Source organism: Cetorhinus maximus, chromosome 15, assembly GCF_964194155.1.
Source record: "Cetorhinus maximus chromosome 15, sCetMax3.hap1.1, whole genome shotgun sequence".
In the NCBI taxonomy this organism is placed as follows: Eukaryota; Metazoa; Chordata; class Chondrichthyes; order Lamniformes; family Cetorhinidae; genus Cetorhinus; species Cetorhinus maximus.
Window position 1 is genome coordinate 15,425,939 of NC_135893.1, and position 18,399 is coordinate 15,444,337.

General features: G+C 47.2%; 1 protein-coding gene across 1 annotated transcript in view; it reads left to right on the forward strand.

Moving 5' to 3' along the window:
- plch2a (phospholipase C, eta 2a) overlaps positions 1-18,399 on the forward strand; it is a 158,153-nt gene that overhangs the window by 98,049 nt on the left and 41,705 nt on the right. The window contains exons 13-18 of the mRNA XM_078557950.1: positions 77-169; positions 1,624-1,724; positions 6,191-6,288; positions 7,673-7,855; positions 9,087-9,194; positions 10,221-10,327. Of these exons, the coding sequence (XP_078414076.1) occupies positions 77-169; positions 1,624-1,724; positions 6,191-6,288; positions 7,673-7,855; positions 9,087-9,194; positions 10,221-10,327 (690 nt within the window). The remainder of the gene's footprint in view (positions 1-76; positions 170-1,623; positions 1,725-6,190; positions 6,289-7,672; positions 7,856-9,086; positions 9,195-10,220; positions 10,328-18,399) is intronic.

The window sequence follows — 18,399 nt, forward strand, 5'->3', positions numbered from 1 at the left end:
TCTTTCTCTCTCTCTATCTGGTTCCCCTGTGTGTCTGTCTCTCCATCTTGTCTGTGTGCCTGTCTCCTCCTGACAGAGTAAAGCTGAAGATGGTACCGACTCCGGAGAAGATCCAATGACTAACAAGAGGCATAGTCGATCCTTCATCGGTAGCTTCTCCAAGCGCAAGGTCAGTGGGGTTTGGTTCTGTCAGAACTGTGCAGAGTTAGTGCACACAGACGAAACTCTGGCTTAGAATTTATTTTCTCTGCTGCGTAACATTGATAATCCCTGGCGCCATTTCCGTGCAGTTCATTAGGATCGAGTTTCAGGATGACCTCTGCACATCTATGGCTCAGTCACCTCCGCAACAGGAGGTTGTTGGTTCAAGCCTACTCTAGGGACTTGAGCACATGATCTAGGCTGACACTCCCAGTGCAGTACTGCTCAAGGGGCTGTCTTTTGGATGAGGCATTAAACCGTCTCAGGTGGACATTAATAAAAAATCCCATGGCAATATTGAAATAAGAGTGGTGCAGTCCTTCCCCCTTTCCCTGACCAATATACATCCCTCAACCAACATCGCTAATAAAACGATTATTTGCTCATTATCACACTGCTGTTTGTCGGAGCTTGCCATGTCTAAATTGGCTGTTGTGCTTCCGACATCACAATAGCGATACTTCAAAATTATTTCATTAACGGTGCACACTGAGATGTCCTGAGGACATGAAAGACACGATATAAATGCAAGTCTTCCTTTGATCTTTTTCTGTTCAAGATGCCCAGCCAGGATGGTACTGCTGAGATTACTGTGTGTGGAAATGGGGATGGTTCCCGGAGTAAGTGGTAGCCATCCTGTAGTTGTAACCATACAATGGGTGAATTGTGTACAGTGAGAGAATTGCATAACCCCATATTATTCCTTCAAGTGGCTCAGTGGGTAAAGGGATTGTTTTTTCTACTGTTGGGTCACTTTGCTCGTGAACTCAGTTGCACGCCTATCTAACGGCTGGTGAATTGGCAACAATATACTGCAGACGCAGAGACCAATATAAGATGAAGCACATACGGTTTATTTACACAGGTAACAGAGCACTAATATGATGTGTGCTCCTCCAACCAGACCCTACTCTAAACTACCCTTAACATTGTGACCTGCGCTACACAGCAATTGGGTCATACAGTGATGTGGTCAAATTGTTCACATTCTCTTAAAGGTGCATTGCACCTCAGATTACCACAGGGATCATTCAGAGTCATGCTGAGCCATTCAAACCAAGATGTCCTAGGTTCAAACTTAGGCAGAGTGGTACACATGGGCCACTGGAATTAACCCTTTGTATCCCCTTTCACCTAGAGAGGGGAACAATTGCCTTGGGTTCTCAGTGAAATTGCTCCACTGGGTGAGGCCAGGATCAGGCTTGACTATAACGCCTGTTGTAGCCAAATAGCTTCTCGGCATTTGCTGTCAAGGATCATGCACAAAGAATGGTGAGGCACTAGTGAGTTGCTTGCCCCTATAGAATGGGATCCCAGTCAGTCCTCTAATAGTATAATGCCGTTGTTGGAAGTATTGTGGTGTCAGAGTGCATGTTCATCCAACCAAAGATTAATTCAGTGTTAATGGATTATTTGTTGCAGAAAAAGACAGTGAAGATGAAGAAGTCATCGAGCTTGGAGGATGATGAGGAAGACCATGACCATCAAGCGACTGCTGGTAGAACAACAGTACACGTGATGAGGTAAGTGATAGGGATGAACTAAAGATTCCCATTTGAGGAGTTACACAGAGTGCCCAACTGAGGAGAGAAAAGGAGCGTTCAATGAAGAGTAACCATTGGAAGGAGGTCTAACATTATCAGCAGGCTGACCACATGTTTTCCAGACTCATTCAAAATTTAGTGGTCAGATCCAAGGCCAACCTCTCTCATTTTATTAACACCAGTATCACAAAGACAATTGCAAATAAGGAATGCCAATCTTTCCAACTTAATTCGCCTAAAATCTCCCCTAGTTTCAGCACCCAATTGTTCCTGAAATGATTCCAGGTCTTTCACCTCCATCTGGAAGTCCATTCTAAGGGTTCATAATTATTTTTGTGAAGAAATTATTGTTATCAGTCCTAAATTTATATTTTATCTGTGTTCCCTTGTCCTACTCTGGCAATTTATTTCACTATAGTGTTCTGGATTTACTTTTTCCATTCCCTTTTTAAAAAAACGTTAATTCATTTTTGGGCATCACTGGCGAGGTTGGCATTTATTACCCATCTCTTAGATGCCCTGATTGTAGTGATTTGATGTAACTGAGCTGTGGTTAAGAGTCAACCATGTTGGTGTGGGACTAGAGTCACATCTAGGCCCAGACTGGGTAAGGATGGCAGGTTTCCTCCACTAAAGGGCGTCAGTGAAACTGTCAGGTCTTTAACACCAACTCACAGCTTCATGATCACTTTTACTGACTCCATTTTTTATTCCCAGAATTTTTTAAACTGAATTTAAATTCTCAAACTGATAAATCTAAGATGGGCAAATTCTTGAGCTATAGGAGAGTTAAGAGGTATGGGGAACAGACAGAAAAGTGATGTTAAGTACAAGATCAGATCAGCTGTGATCTTATTGAATGGTGGGGCAGGCTGAAGGGGTCGTATGACCTACCCCTGCTCTTGTTTCTTATGTGAGTGAGATTTGAACTCACGTTCATCTAGATTCCTCGCCCAATAAGAAAGGGGCTACACTACCCCATTATAATTATCTTATCATAAATACCTCTGCATCAGATACATCATTAACAAGGATAAAAAACCCAAGTTCCATCAACCTCTCCTCATAACTCAGATCTTTGGCACTAAGGATCAAAGTCATGACTTTTCTTTGTACATCTCCAGCACTGGGATAACTAGTGATCATAACTCCGTTAGATTCGAGGTTGTTATGGAAAAGGACAAGGATGGGCCAGAAATCAGGGTTCTAAACTGGGGGAAGGCCGATTTTAATAATATCAGATACGATTTGGCCAGAGTGGACTGGGAGCAGCAACTTTTAGGTAAATCTGCATCAGAGCAGTGGGACTCATTCAAGAAGGAAATAGCGGGAGTACAGGGCTAACATATTCCAGTAAAGATAAAGGATGGGACCAACAAATCCAGGGAACCCTGGATGTCGAGGAATATACAGGATTGGATAAAGAGAAAAAGGGAGGCTTATGGCAGATACCGAGGGCTCAAAACAGCGGAAGTCCTAGAGGAGTATGGAATGTGTAGGGGGGAACTTAAAAAGGAAATTAGGAGAGCAAAAAGGGGGTATGAAAAAACATTGGCAGGTAAAATAAAGGAAAATCCAAAGTTATTTTACAAGCACATTAAGAGTAAGAGGATAACTAGGGAAAGAGTAGGGCCCATTAAGGACCATAGTGATAATTTGTGTGTGGAGCCAGTAGGTAGTGTTCTAAATGAATACCTTGTGTCAGTTTTCACAAGTGAGAGGGACAACGTGGGTATGGAAATCAGGCAGAAGGACTGTGATGTATAAAAGGTGACCAGGTGTGCATTTGACATAGTTCATTTGGACTTCAGCAAGCCTTTAGATAAGGTCCCGCATGGGAGACTGATAACGAAGGTAAGAGCCCATGGGATCCAAGGCAATTTGACAAATTGGATCCAGGATTGGCTGAGTGGCAGGAAGCAGAGGGTGGTGGTCGAAGGGTGTTTTTGTAACTGGATGCCTGTGTCCAGTGGGGTTCCACAGGGATTGGTGTTGGGTCCCTTGCTGTTTGTGGTGTATATAAACGACTTAGACTTGAATGTAGGAGGGTTGATCAGTAAGTTCGCGGATGAAACAAAAATTGGTGGGGTGGTAAATAGTGAGGAGGATAGTCTTAGATTACAGGAGGATATAGACGGGCTGGTCAGATGGGCTGATCAGTGGCAAATGGAATTTAATCCGGATAAGTGTGAGGTGATGCACTTGGGCATGACAAACAAGGCATGGGAATACATGATGAATGGTAGGACCCTGGGAAGTACCGAGGATCAGAGGGACCTTGGTGTGCATGTCCATCGGTCCCTTAAGGTAGTGGGACAGGTAGATAAGGTGGTTAAGAAGGCATATGGGATACTTGCCTTTATTAGCCGAGGCATAGATTACATGAGCTGGAACTGTATAAAATGCCGGTTAGGCCACAGCTACAGTATTGCATGCAGTTCTGGAATCCACATTACAGGAACGATATGATTGCACTAGAGAGAGTGCAGAGGAGATTTATCAGGATGTTGCCTGGGCTGGAGAGTTTTAGTCATGAGGAGAGATTGTATAGACTGGGGTTAATTCCCCTGGAGCAGAGGAGATTGAGGGGGGACATGATTGAGGTGTATAAAATTATGAGGGGCATAGATAGGGTAGACAGGAAGGAACTTTTCTCCTTGGTGGAAGGATCAATAACCAGGGGGCATAGATTTAAGATAAGGGGCAGGAGGTTTAGAGGGGAGGTGAGGAAGAATTCTTTCACCCAGAGGGTGGTGGGAATCTGGAACTCACTGCCTGAAAGGGTGGTAGAGGCGGAAATCCTCATAACATTTAAGAAGTATTTGGATGTGCACTTGCGATGCCATGGCATACATGTGGGCCTAATGCTGGAAAATGGGATTAGAATAGTTAGGTACTTGTTTGACCGGAGCAGACCCGATGGGCCGAAGGGTCTTTTCCTGTGCTGTGGACCTCCATGACTTTATGACTCTATGACCTTGGTTCTCAGCGACCAGAACTGGCGACAAAGCTCAAGGTGGGGCTTGATCAGAGCACTGTCCAGTTCAATAAAGACTGTAGCTGAGTTACATTCTATTTCTTCAAGTTGTGAGTTTGCTGACAGGTCCTGATAACCAAACGCAAGGGATTGATCCTCATGTAGCACAGAAGGAAGCAATTCACTCCATCGTGCCTGTGCCAGTTCACATGATATATCAATCCAGTATAAATCCTAAAGCCTGTATTGGTTTCTGGGAGCAGATGGGGAGAGGAAGCAATGGGACCCGCTGAGAACATAAGAACTAGGAGCAGGAATAGGCAATTCAGCCCCTCGAGCCTGAGGCAGTGGTGATGGATGGAAGTTCTTCTATGTCCATCAAAAAGGATAAGACCACAGAAAGGTGAGATTGACCAGACTCAACCTATTGTCTTCAGTTGCTCAGTAAGGCCATTTTTATTTAAAAAATGACATGCCCAATTGTTCTGTGTTATTTATGACCCATTCAAAAAGGTTTGTGGTCCATGTTGCTGTCCAGTTCCCCAGTACGCGCTGGCTTTTTAGGGCATTTGGAAAAGAATTATGTGGATGTTCAAAACAGGGTGAGTATTATAACAAAAGATGATTGAAGGGAAACAGAGAGATTGTGGTCAATCTGACCAGTCACAATATTTCTCTCACATAACCTTGTGTCACGGTATATGGAGCATGACAGTTCCTCAGCACTTGAAACTATGTCATGTTATCTCAGGGAAGGCGATTGGGCCTAGATATGGTTGTCCCAAAGTTTACAGGGGTTCACTCTCAAGAAAGAGTTTTGTTCGATAAGTGTGCAGATCAGATAATCAGCCATGGGAATCAGTGCAGCAGATTCATGATGCTCTGAATTTTCCAGCTGTCAATTTGCACCAGCTCAGAATTTCACATTTTGGGGTCTATAATATAACCATTCTATAAAGTTGCTTTGACTTTACGAGGGTGGGTAGATGCAGTGAAGAACTTTGCAAAACCTTTCCTCAGCAATTCAGATGTGCTGGTCCATGGTACAGCTGGTTCTTCATGCTCTAAGAAGGGACTTGGTTTGATGGCTGAATGGCCTTTTCTTGTTCTAAGTATGCTACCTTTAATTTTTGTAAATCAGCTTTGGTAGGATAGGCCTCATTGAGATATTAAGTTGAGGGCATGTCTGCCCTCTCAAGTAGGCATCAAAATATCCTGTGACACTGTTCCAAATATCCTGGCCAATATCTATCCCGCAGCTAACATCACTAAAACACATGACCTGTTCATTTATCTCATTGCTGTTCGTGGGAGCTTGCTGCGTGTAAATTGGGATGCAGGGTACCTTACATTACAAAAGTGACTACACCTGAAAAGTGCTTCAATGGCTGCAAAGTGTTTTGGAATACTCTGAGGTTGTGAAAGGCACTATATAAATGCAAGTTCTTCTACGTTTCTCTTTTCTCAGAAGTGGCAGGCAGAAGAAGACCATGAAGCTATCACGGGCCCTCTCGGATCTGGTCAAGTACACAAAGTCTGTCGGGATGTATGATATCGACTCTGAAGGTGAGATGTAGGAGATGCAGTGACTTGCCATTCCAATAACCTCCAAAGAAAATCTTTTGTACTTGGAGAGGTGCGCAAGGTTTTGAGAACAGGCGCAGCTAGACAATACAAGGTCGAAATTCAGGTGCATCTATTTTTGGGCATGTGTAGGGAGCAGGTATGAGCACTGCATGCCAATTTCTTTTTGTTTTTTTTCCAATTTGGCAGATGGAACAATTCCTGCCCCCATATTGGGGGCTTAGTTAGTGCCTGTAAAGTGGGCTCTGGGTGGCAGAATTTATCAACCTTTGTCTGCACTTCATTCACTCAAGGGCCAGATGTTCTTTGGCCTTTTGAAAGGCACAGAGGAAAAATACATAGTTCTACTGCGTTTAGGGGCTATGTTTTCATAAAGGAAACCTTTTCCAAACCAATGTTGCTTTTATACTTCAGTTTTATCTTAGCCGGTATTGTAGAATTTATAGCACAGAAATCGCCCAATCCGCTCAACAGGCCTATATCTGTGTATATGCTTCATTTGAGCCTCCTCTCACCCCACTTTATCTCACACTATCAGCATATCCTTCTATTCCTTTCCCCTCTCATAGGTTTATTTAGCTTCCCCTTAAATGCATGCAAATCAAAATGAACGGATGGGTCTGGATATACCAGGGATGGAGAGATGATAAATCCACATGGAATGCCACAGCTCTGGTGGAACAATCTGAAACCCTCTCAACTTTGAATGAGGTTGTAATGAAAGTGGTCGGAATGTCATTCACATTAAGCTTTTTGTAAATTTATATTAATTTGCCAGATTGGTAGTGCTCACACTGCTACACTAGGCGCTGAAACTATCAGCTCACGTGATAAGTGCACTGCCAAGTGTGCAACTTAAGCACAGAGGCCTCAGTCCGTGCAAGTTTAACCTATCTCGCCCGGTTGGCAGTTGAGCTGCTACAGTTGGTCCCAGTACCCATGGCCTAGGGGAGGGGAATGTTCAGTCAAAAGGGAATTGGATAAATACTCAAAGGGGAAAGCTTTGGCCACTTTCTGTGCTGTATCATTCTATGACAACAAGCCTGTTTCTAGTGAGTGACCCCACTTTTGGAAGGCTTTCTCTGCAAATTGGGTGAGGTCAAGATCAGGCTTACTTGCAATGATGCCTGCTGTTGCTAATTAGCTAACGTATGGGGAACCTGACCGACACCATGCGGTCCCAGAATGAGTTTGTACCTTTTGTGAGAGAGGGAAAGAGAATTGGGTGAATGGGGAGAAATGTGGGTGGTGCTTCCCGAGGAATATTACACCTCGAAATAGCGGTGGTGGTGTGGGATGCATTCTGCTTAACTGCGCCTCCCAGTTTCTCTATTGATAATCTCTGTTCTGTTTGTTTTCTCTGCAGTCTTGTGCAGCTGGCAGGTGTCTTCATACAGTGAGACCAAAACCCACCAGCTCCTTCAGCAAAAGCCACAGCAGTTTGTCCGCATGAACCAGCAGCAACTCTCCCGCATCTATCCATCCTCCTACAGGGTGGACTCCAGTAACTTTAACCCGCAGCCCTTCTGGAATGCTGGCTGCCAGCTAGGTATGGAGTCAAAATAACCCCATCCTCCTACCCCAGCATCTTGTCCCAATGGTCAGCTGGAGTCACGTGTCCTGAAATTCCACCAGAGGCTGGCTTTAGACTCGATCAGCACAACGTGAATCCCTATGTGATGGTGCTTTGTCAAGGATGGGGGAGGGGGAGGGTCTCCAAACAGAGGCAGAGTCAAGGTACAGATCAGCCATGATGGAACAGGCTCAAGAATGGCCTGATCCTGTTTCTAATGGGAGGCCCTACTGGAGGGGGAAGTCAGTGGATAAAAGTGACATCCCTGCTGTCAACCTGCCTTGTATCTTAGCAACAGATTACAGCATTGGGTGAAAGGCAAGGAGCGGTTTTCCTTGATAATGCTAGCAAGGGGAGATTTCAGGCAGGGTACAGTGTGTAGTATCCTTGTCACTGAGCCCAACAGTGATTGTATATTGCAACCTGTCAGTGAAGTTCAATGGGGTTGAAATTTGGGCACACCTCTTGATTGGGAATAGGGGGCACAAGGCATATATGGTGAGACCTGAAGAACCCTTGATACTGGGCTTTGGGCCCCAGTTCCGTCAAGTCTCTTGCCATATTGGGGGCTAGTCGACTGGTTAACGCCTGAAAAATGGGTAATGACCATCCACATTTATAGGCTTGTGTATTTCTTAGAAACAGAATTTGTTTTGAAATCATTTCAAATCATCTAATAATGAAAGTGATTGGTACAGATATACAATTGTCAATAAAACACTGTTTACACAGTATAGCTCTGGACCAACTTCACTCCCTCACAGAAATATTCATTTTACTATGGGCTTCATGGCACTATACCCCAGCTGACTGTGCAGTATTAATGAGCCCTAGTATTTACAGAATGATTTTCCCATTGCAATCCATCCTTGATCATTGTAGAACTAACTACAACCACTTACCTGGAGTATATCATTAACGTGTCAGAAGAGGGAGTACTGCAATGTTATTACCAATGATACATCTTTTCATAATTTGTAATGTGCCCTGCTCTGACATCATCTGGATTGGAAGCCTTAGCTGTTTCCTATGAGCATTAGTAATGCCATAAAGTTCACTCTGCTTCCTTACAAAGGTACACCTATTTCTGTCACCACTAACCCCATGATGACTATTAGGCATTGCAGTATGTTGGGCGCAATTCTACAACTGCTTGTCTCTGACGCTCTTTCTCTCTCTCTCTCTCTCTCTCTCCATCTTCCTACAGTTGCATTGAACTACCAGTCTGAAGGAAGAGTGCTCCAGCTAAACAGGGCCAAGTTTAGCTCCAATGGGAACTGTGGTTATGTCCTTAAACCCAAGTGCATGACTCAAGGTATGGAAGAGCAAAACTGCATACTTGTTTTTTTCCTAGTGTGTTGGCAAGGGGTGGGGTTAGAGTTAGGAAGTAGGAAGCTGGGTCTGGCTGAATGACACTAAGTCCTGAGATCTCTGAAACCTGAATTTGAATCTAGCCCAGGCCTAGTTCCTCTGGCTGAAGGACTAGGCTTTGGCAGAGTCAGAGATATTCCTATCTTTCAATCTGGGGCCTGGACTTGAATAGAGGTACACTGGACGGAATAAAGATCTTTCATAAGGCATTGGCTGCTGCTGTGTGTTAGACTTTGTCCTTGCCTAATATGTACCCCCACTCTGTGCCTTTGCCCAATATGTCCCTCATTCTGTGTCCTTGCCCAATGTTTCCCCGCCCTGCACTCAGTGTCCCTGCCCAATGTATCACCATTTTATCTTTTTGCTAATATTAGGAACTCATTTTCCTTCTGCTTAGCTGTGCAACCTGCATCTTAATTCGCATTATGTTCCTGTTCACCCATCATCTCTGTCCTCACTAACTTACATTGGCTCATGCCCCTGCTATCCCTCGATTTTAAGATTCTCATCTTTGTTTTCAAACTCCTCCATGGCCTCATCTCTCCCTATCTCTAATCTCTTCCAGTCTTAGCAATCATCTGAGACCCCTGCACTCCTCCAACTCTGGCCTCTTGAGCATCGCCAATTTTAACTGCTCTACTATTGGCAGCTATGCCTTAAGCTATGGAATTTCCTCCCTAAACATCTCTCTCTCTCTCATGTCTGCTTTTAGACACTCTTTAAAAGCCACCTCTTTGACCATGTTTTTGGCCACCGCTTTTTATGTGGCTCGGTGTTAATTTTTGTCTGAAGACATTCTGGTGAACCTCCTTGGGATGTTAAACCTTGTTAAAGGTGCTATATAAATGCAAGTTGTTGTTATAGGGGATTGGGGGCAGTGGAGGAGGGCCCTAATTAGAGGGGTTTGTCACATTTTGCACTCTGTCCCTACTTAAGTATTGCCTTACTGCAGGTACCTTTAATCCAACAGCAGAAGATCTACTGTCTGGACAGCCAAAGAAACAACTCGTATTAAGGATCATCAGCGGCCAACAGCTTCCGAAACCCAAAGACTCCATGCTTGGCGACAGGGGAGAGGTTGGTTAATGCCCAGGGGTAAAACGCTTGGTGGCATTGAGGAGCTGCCTCCATCCAGACTCTTGTTTAAAATGTAATGAATATTAATTCACAGTGAGACATCTCTGATTGATGTGATGAAACTTCCATGAAGATATCTAGTCAGAACTGACATTACCTGCCCAGTGTGCAACTGAGCCTTGCGTATCTAGTAGGGTAGTGGAAATCTGGAATTTTTTACCCCTAAAAAACCTTTTGAGGCAATGGATCAATTAAAAATTTAAAAGCTGAGATTAATAAATTTTTGTGAGGCAAGAGTGGTAAGGGTTTGGAACAAAGGCTCAAACACTATTAAGGTACCAGTCAATCATGACCCAATTGAATTGCGGAACAGATTTGAGGGGCTGAATGGCCTCCTCCTGTTCCTATAGAAGGTTCCGTCTTTGGTCCCCAGTAAGTGCCATCAGCAGTCAAAGGTGGAGGTGGGCAGAACCCTGATGGTACTGTTTGGTGCAGTTTATATTTTGTCTGCATTTACACAGACTGTCAGTTCAAGTGTGTTCGTCTAAGAGCCCAAATCATTCACTAGGGGCTGAATTTTGTGTTAGTCGGGTAGGCGGGCCTGACCGAATCGGCGGCGGGTGGGGAGCCGATCCCCGCCAGCGAAACGGGCTGTGCCGCCATTTTGTGCGGGCGGGCCAGTTAAGGCCCGCCCGGCGCATTTCAGACTCCCGTGTTCAGCGGGAAATTCAAATCGGCGGCGGGCGTGTTCAGACCGTCAGTTCCAATGGGGAACCGGCAGTCTGTATAAAGAATAGCCAGGCAGCCTCCTTTAGGCTGTTGACCATGGCCAGTCACCGAGCAGCACAAGAGGTGAGGGCACAGGAGGAGGAGGGGGGCAGGCTGCAGGGTAGGCCAACGGGGGGGCCACTGTGCCCCTCGGTTCTCCGATGCCTGCCTTGCTGTCCTCCTCGAAGAGGTGTCCAACCATCTTGTTTCCGGAGGATGGGAGGAGGGCAGCCCCCACATGACCAGGCAGTGTGGCAGGAGGTGGCGGAGGCTGTTAGCTCTCAAGATGCTGTGCAGCGCACAGGAACACAGTGCCGCAAGCGCTTCAATGATTTGCTGCTCTCTGGAAGGGTGAGTACCATGTCAGCCTTGGCCATTTTACACAGCAGGTAGCCTTAGCCTTTGAGGCCCCCCCTGCCCCACGTCTTAGTGTCGTTACTGCATTGGGCATTTGGCACACGCTGGGTGGGCAAACAGATAGTAACCATGCTTACATCAGCCTTAGTGGTTGAGGAGAAGATGGGTTCTCCCTGCAGAACCCATGTTGGTGTTTGTCGCATTTGAGTAGTCTGGGGGCAACCTGCAGGGGAGGCAGCCAGACACATACTCAGAACTCCAACACATGTCTTATTGATAGTGATGAGATGGTGGAAGGGGAGCCTCAAGGTGTCATGGTCAAGAGCCATCTACTGGCCTCGGCGCCACACCTAGTTGCGCCTCCTTGCCATGGGCGCTAAGGCCCGTGTGTTATTCAAACTGATGGATGCCGAATGTGTCCAAGGTGGCCGTTGGGGGAGGGGGTTGGGAGCAGTCGTACTATCTTCTGGGGACTGATCACCAGTAGTGTGGACAGGAGCTGCTGGGGACCTCAGATGGGCCACTGTGGTTGGGGTGCGGCGTGCACGTGCAGAGTACATGAGCGATCAGCCCCAATAAATGCTCTTCTATGTTCTGCAGGCAAAAACTGAGAGCAATATCCGGGAGCATCAGCGGACTGGTGGTGGGCACGCTGTGCTGCAGCACCTCACCACGTATGAGCAGCAGGCTATGGAGCTGGGGAGGAGGCAGGCGGCCAGGTCGGCGAGGCTGGGGTGCAACGGCCAGGTATTTGTGGGCCACAGTCCCATCCACTCTGTCTCCCCACCATCCAAAGCACTGATGATTTCTGCAACCATTAATGCAGCAACACTGCTCATTCACAGACTGATACAGTCAGACGTGTGGGTCATACACAAAGGTCCCTCAACCCCTTGAGGATGTGCGTCTCTAGCACCTTCCAAAGTTATCGCCTTATCCCATTTGTGACCACTATTCCCATGGCCTAACATGCCATGGCATTGCTGCTGCACATCCAAATATTTATTGCATCTTAGGGTTTGTACCTCCACCACCCTTTCAGCCAGTACGCCCCATGTTACTCTGTCCAAAAGGTCCTCAGCACTTCACCTGTCAACCTCATGGCACTCAACTTAAATAAATGCCACCATGTTAGTCATCCCTGCGCCAAGGGGAAATGTTGCCTTCTGTCCACCCGTTCTATGCCTCTCATAATGGTATGAAAGTCAATAATGTGACCTGTCAATCTCCTGTGCTCCACGGCAAATGTAGCGAGTATATGCAATGTTTCCTCATAACTCCAACTCTCCAGGCCAGCATGCATCCAGGTCAGGAACCTCTGCACTCTCCCCACTCCAATGTCATCCCTCCCATGCAGCACAGGTCACAACTCAACGCAGAAGTGTAGGTGTGGCCTAGACAGTGTTTTCTGCGCTTGCAACATGACCTCCCTTTTCCTACATTCTATTCCTCGGCTAATAAAGGCAAGTCTGGCTTTGACCTTGTTAAACGCCTTATGTTCCTGTTCTGCTACCTTAACGGTCAGCCCAGCAAGGTCCCTGTAATCGTCGTGACTTCTTACGGTCCTACCATTACTCATGTATTCCTGTACCTTGCTTGTCTTGCCCAAGTGCTTAACCGCACACTTATCCACATAACATTCCATGTGGCATTCCTTAGGCCATCTGACCAGCCTGTCTGTATGCGCGTGTAATGTTTGGGCCTCCTCTTGCCTATTTCCCACCCCACCAATGTTTGTCTCCTTAGGTTCTTGAAGGGTGAGTGACTTATGAGGCTGGTGGGGGGGAAAAGGGATGAAAGGTGTTACTGACTGAACGCTAACTGATGCACTGTCCTTGTTGTTAATTTCAGCATCAGCACCGCATGGCCGCCACCAACTCTTCCAGAGCCCCCCCTCCACACCTCAGGGCCAAGGCTTGCAATTTGCGTCACATCCTTTCAGCGAGCCAGGCACCAGCGCAGCGACAAACACTTAGGTGGGGATTATGACGTCGTCTAGTGTCTCGGGGCACAGTGGAGAGGGCATTTCACAATCGCTGGAGGAGATGGCATGGACAGAGAGTGCCAATGGCACCAGCAGCTAGAGGACTCCAGGGGACCAGGCACATGCTGAGTCCGGCAGTGATGATGTGCCTCTGGAGATGTTAGCCATGCAGCAGCTGCAGGACAAGCGGCAGGGTGCGCGAGAGCATCTGGCAGGGTTGCATGAGGGTGTGCTTCAGTTGGTCTCTGTGGTGGAGGAATCCAGGCAGAGTGTCAGTGATGGCATGAACCTCAGGTCAGAGCTTCAGGCTTCCTCCATGGAGAGATTTGCGATTCTCATGGAGAGGGGCTTCCAGCAGATTGAGAATCTTCTGATTGGGTTACGCTCTGACCTGCAAGCCCTCACAGTGCTAATGGCCACAGGTGGTCATTTGCAATGTGGGAGATGTTCTGGGCACCAAGTGTCGCCGCTCGGTGCCCATCTATCTGCAGTGAGCAGGGAGGTCCAATGTGACCTCACATCGGTGCAGCAGCTGCCTGTCGTCGCTGCGGGCTCCGCTCAGGGCGCTCCGGGTGAGGGCAGCAGCTCCTCCGCCCCTCTGCCAGTGACCGTTGCATCCATTGAGGCTGTGACAACTGGGGAGGTGCCAGTTCTGGAACTGGTCACTCCCTCCCAGGCAGGGCCATGACATGCTCCATGGGCCAGAGGACGGCCGCCAAGGTCATCGAGGCCAACAGGACAGCAGAGTCAGCAGGCTGTCTCACAAGCCACTCTGAGCGATGGGGCGGCACCAAGACATAGCACCCGCAAACGTAAGCATAAGGCACGTTAGGCACTCCACGGGTTTGTCACTCGTGATTTTGTGTTGGCCCTATTTTAGGGAATATATAATTATGTACGTCAGAGCGACGTTTGTGCTTTATTTTGGTGGCAATAAAGTCCACTTTTCTGACCATGGCTGAGGGTGTTTCCTTTGTGCTGCATTTGTATGATTCATAGGCATCTCGCAAGTGTTTGAGTGGACATTGATGTTTCTGTACTAAGCCTTTAGTTGCAGCTGATGAGGTGGAAGATGTAGCACCTAAGTGCCATGTGTGAAAGCGCCAGGCAATGCTAGTCCTGCTGATCCATGTGTGTGGAGCTAGCTGAAAGTTCATTGGATTAAAGTGTCCTGGGTGTCCCTGCCTCCTTGGCGTAGTAGTGGGTCGGCGTGCTGCCCCTCATCATTGCCCTGTGCTTCCTCATCCTCTGAGCCACTGCTGGATTCATCATGTGCAGCCTCATCCACTGCGTCAAGGTCTTCATTGTCAACTGCATCCCCCCTTTCCAGTGCAAGATTGTGCAGAGCGCAGCATGCTACCACTATCACAGAGACACGATCTGGGGGGTACTGGAGTGCGCCCTGAGTGGTCCAGGCAATGGAAGTGCATCTTGAGAAGATCGATGGCTCTCTCCACCATAGCCCATGTGGTGCCCTGGCTCCTGTTGTAGCGCTCCTCAGCTTCTGTTCTTGGATTGCAGAGAGGCGTCATGAGCCACCTTCTGAGGGGATAGCCCTCATCACCCAGCAGCCATCCATCCAGCCGAGCCGGAGCATTGAAGAGCCCCAGCACCTGGGAGTGTCTGAGGATGTAGGCGTCATGGGAACTGCCTGGGTCCCTTGCACAAACTTGCAGAATCTGCATCCTGTGATCACACACTATCTGCACGTTCATGGGGTGGAAGCCCTTCCTGTTGACGAAGGCACCGGGCTCACCTGCTGGCGCCTTGATGGCCACATGTGTACAGTCTATTGCACCCTGGACACAGGGGAAGCCAGCAATGGCCGTGAAGCCTCTGGCTCGCTGTGTCTGTCTTGCCTGGTCACAGTGGATGAAGGTCAATGCCCGTCTGAACAGAGCGTTTGTAACCTGCTTGACACAAGTGTGGACAGCTGATTGGGAGGCACCGCAAAGATCACCCACCGAGTCTTGGAAGGAGCCAGATGCATAGAAGTGGAGGGCATCTGTGACCTTCAGAGCCGCTGTCATGGGGTGTCCACCCACACAGTTAGGGGAGATCTCAGGGCTAATTGTCTGACAGATATAGTTGACTGTTTCCCTTGACAGTCGGAGCCTCCTTCGGCACTGCACCTCAGTCACATTGAGGTAGCTGCTTCACCGCCTGTAAACCCTGGCAGCAGGATAGTGGTGTCTTCTGTGGCCCCTTCCACCTTGGATAACCTCTTGGCCCTGCACCCCTTGTGCCTGCGCCTGGTCTCCCAAAGGTGGCTCCCCTGGAGGCTGATTGTCCACTCCTGGCCTCCTCCTTATTCTATCCCTCCCTTCCTCCTCAGAGGAGCTGCCTCCAGTGGAGATGTCAGAACCCCTACCCAGGCTAAATGGAGGCCTCTGGAAAGCTGCAGGCCCGATAAAGATTACTGTCTGCAGACTGCTGAGCCGAAGCTTCAAAGTACAGAGAAAGCTATTGGAAATCGATCTGAACTGCTAACAATCACACATGCAAGTTTAAAACACTTTCTGCATTAAATACTTTAGAAAAAACATTAACAACCCCTCTGAGCCCACATATCCCGCCCGTGGATGAGGTTTGTTAAAAAATCAGTTATCCGCCTGCCCATTGGGCCCGTTCGCCGAGGCGAAGGTAGCAGGGGCTCCTCAAAATCGGCTTCAATTGCCGAGTTAAGGGCCTTAACAAGGCCTTTAATTAATGTCGGGCGCGCGTCACACTTCATAGCGCACCCACCCACCTAAATATCGTGATGCCACGCGCTGACGTCGGGACACTCGCCCAATGCCAGCGTGCGACATTTTAAGCGCTGACGTGTGGGCCCCACCACCCGCAAGTCACCCATAAAATTCTGCCCTAGGTGAGTGAGGACATCATCCAAATCTGACTGGGAGCCAGGAAAGCCTCAGGTTTGGCCCAGTTCTCTGTGATTGCCTGGAGATTGGGCCAGGACTAGGTCAGGTTTCCCATGGCTGAGTAATCTGTCATCATATATGGGGAATGGGAGTGTGGTGATTATGTCACTGGACTAATAATAATTTAGAGAAGGTTTATCCAAATACCACCATGGATAATTTGAGAATTTTAATTCAGTGAAAAGAAACCTGGAGATAGAAAATATGAATAAAAGTGACCATGGGGCAGGCAGATTGTCATAAAAACATAGCTGGTTTATGCATGTCCCTTTAAGGAAGGAAACCTGCTGTCCTTACACAGTCCGGATCCATACGTGACTCCAGCCCCATGGTGGACTCTTAACTGGCTTCTAAAAGGGCCCAGAAAGCCACTCAATTCAGGGCAACTAGGAATGGACAGTAAATACCATCCTTGTCAGTGACAACCCCATCATGAAAAGAAATTTTTTAAAAAGTTCCCTGTGTAGAAGGGTCATGAGGATGAGACACTGGAGGACTCTTCGTCCCTGAGCAGTGTGTCAGAGCCTTCAGGGGCAGTGGGAAGGGAATGGGCGGAGGGAAATAAATAGGAAGCACCCTCCTTATAAACAAAAAACATATGGGAGGTACCGATTTACAGAGTAGCGCAGTGATGCCAATGTAGGGAAGCTGGCACTGAGAGAAGCAGCAACGCTTGCCAAGAGTGTCATCTTTCTAGCTGTTAAAAAACTTTACTCATATGACAGGGAGCTGGATATAACTCACCATATTTCTAAGGGGAAAGTTTAACTTTCAACAGTGGACTGAATGCACAGCACATATACCCACCCCCGCCCCCCATGCTCAGTGTTAATTCTCAATGGCTGCAGTGGGCATCGAATATACAATTGGCAGGGAGTGGACTGTGGACAGGACAGCAGGGAGTATATAATGGGTGAGAGGGTGAGGGGTATATAATGGGTAGGGTTATAATGGTTGGAGGTGTGTATATAAATGGGTGGGGAGTGTGTAATGGGTGGTGGTGTTTAATGGGTGGGGTTTTATAATGAGTGAGGTTGTGTAATGGGTGGAGTTTTATAATGAATGGTGGTGTGTAATGGGTGGGGCTGTGTAATCGGTGGGAGTGTGTAATGAGTGGAGTTTTATAGGGGGTGGGAGTGCGTAATGGGCGAGGTTTTATAATGGATGGGTGTTTAATCGGTGAGGTTTTATAATGGGTGGGTGTGTATTATGGGTGGGTGTGTATTATGGGTGGGTGTGTATTATGGGTGAGTGTGTATTATGGGTGGGTGTGTATTATGGGTGAGTGTGTATTATAGGTGGGTGTGTATTATAGGTGAGTGTGTATTATGGGTGGGTGTGTATTATGGGTGGGTGTGTATTATGGGTGGGTGTGTATTATAGGTGGGTGTGTATTATAGGTGGGTGTGTATTATGGGTGGGTGTGTATTATAGGTGAGTGTGTATTATAGGTGGGTGTGTATTATAGGTGTGTGTATTATAGGTGAGTGTGTATTATAGGTGGGTGTGTATTATAGGTGGATGTGTATTATGGGTGGGTGTGCATTATAGGTGTGTGTATTATAGGTGAGTGTGTATTATAGGTGGGTGTGTATTATGGGTGGGTGTGTATTAAGGGTGAGTGTGTATTATAGGTGGGTGTGTATTATAGGTGTGTGTATTATACGTGAGTGTGTATTATAGGTGGGTGTGTATTACGGGTGGGTGTGTATTATAGGTGGGTGTGTATTATGGGTGAGTGTGTATTATAGGTGAGTGTGTATTATAGGTGGGTGTGTATTATAGATGGGTGTGTATTATACGTGTGTCTATTATAGGTGAGTGTGTATTATAGGTGGATGTGTAGTATAGGTGTGTGTATTATAGGTGTGTATATTATAGGTGAGTGTGTATTATAGGTGGGTGTGTATTATGGGTGGGTGTGTATTATAGGTGGGTGTGTATTATAGGTGGATGTGTATTATAGGTGGATGTGTATTATGGGTGGGTGTGTATTAAGGGTGAGTGTGTATTATAGGTGGGTGTGTATTATAGGTGAG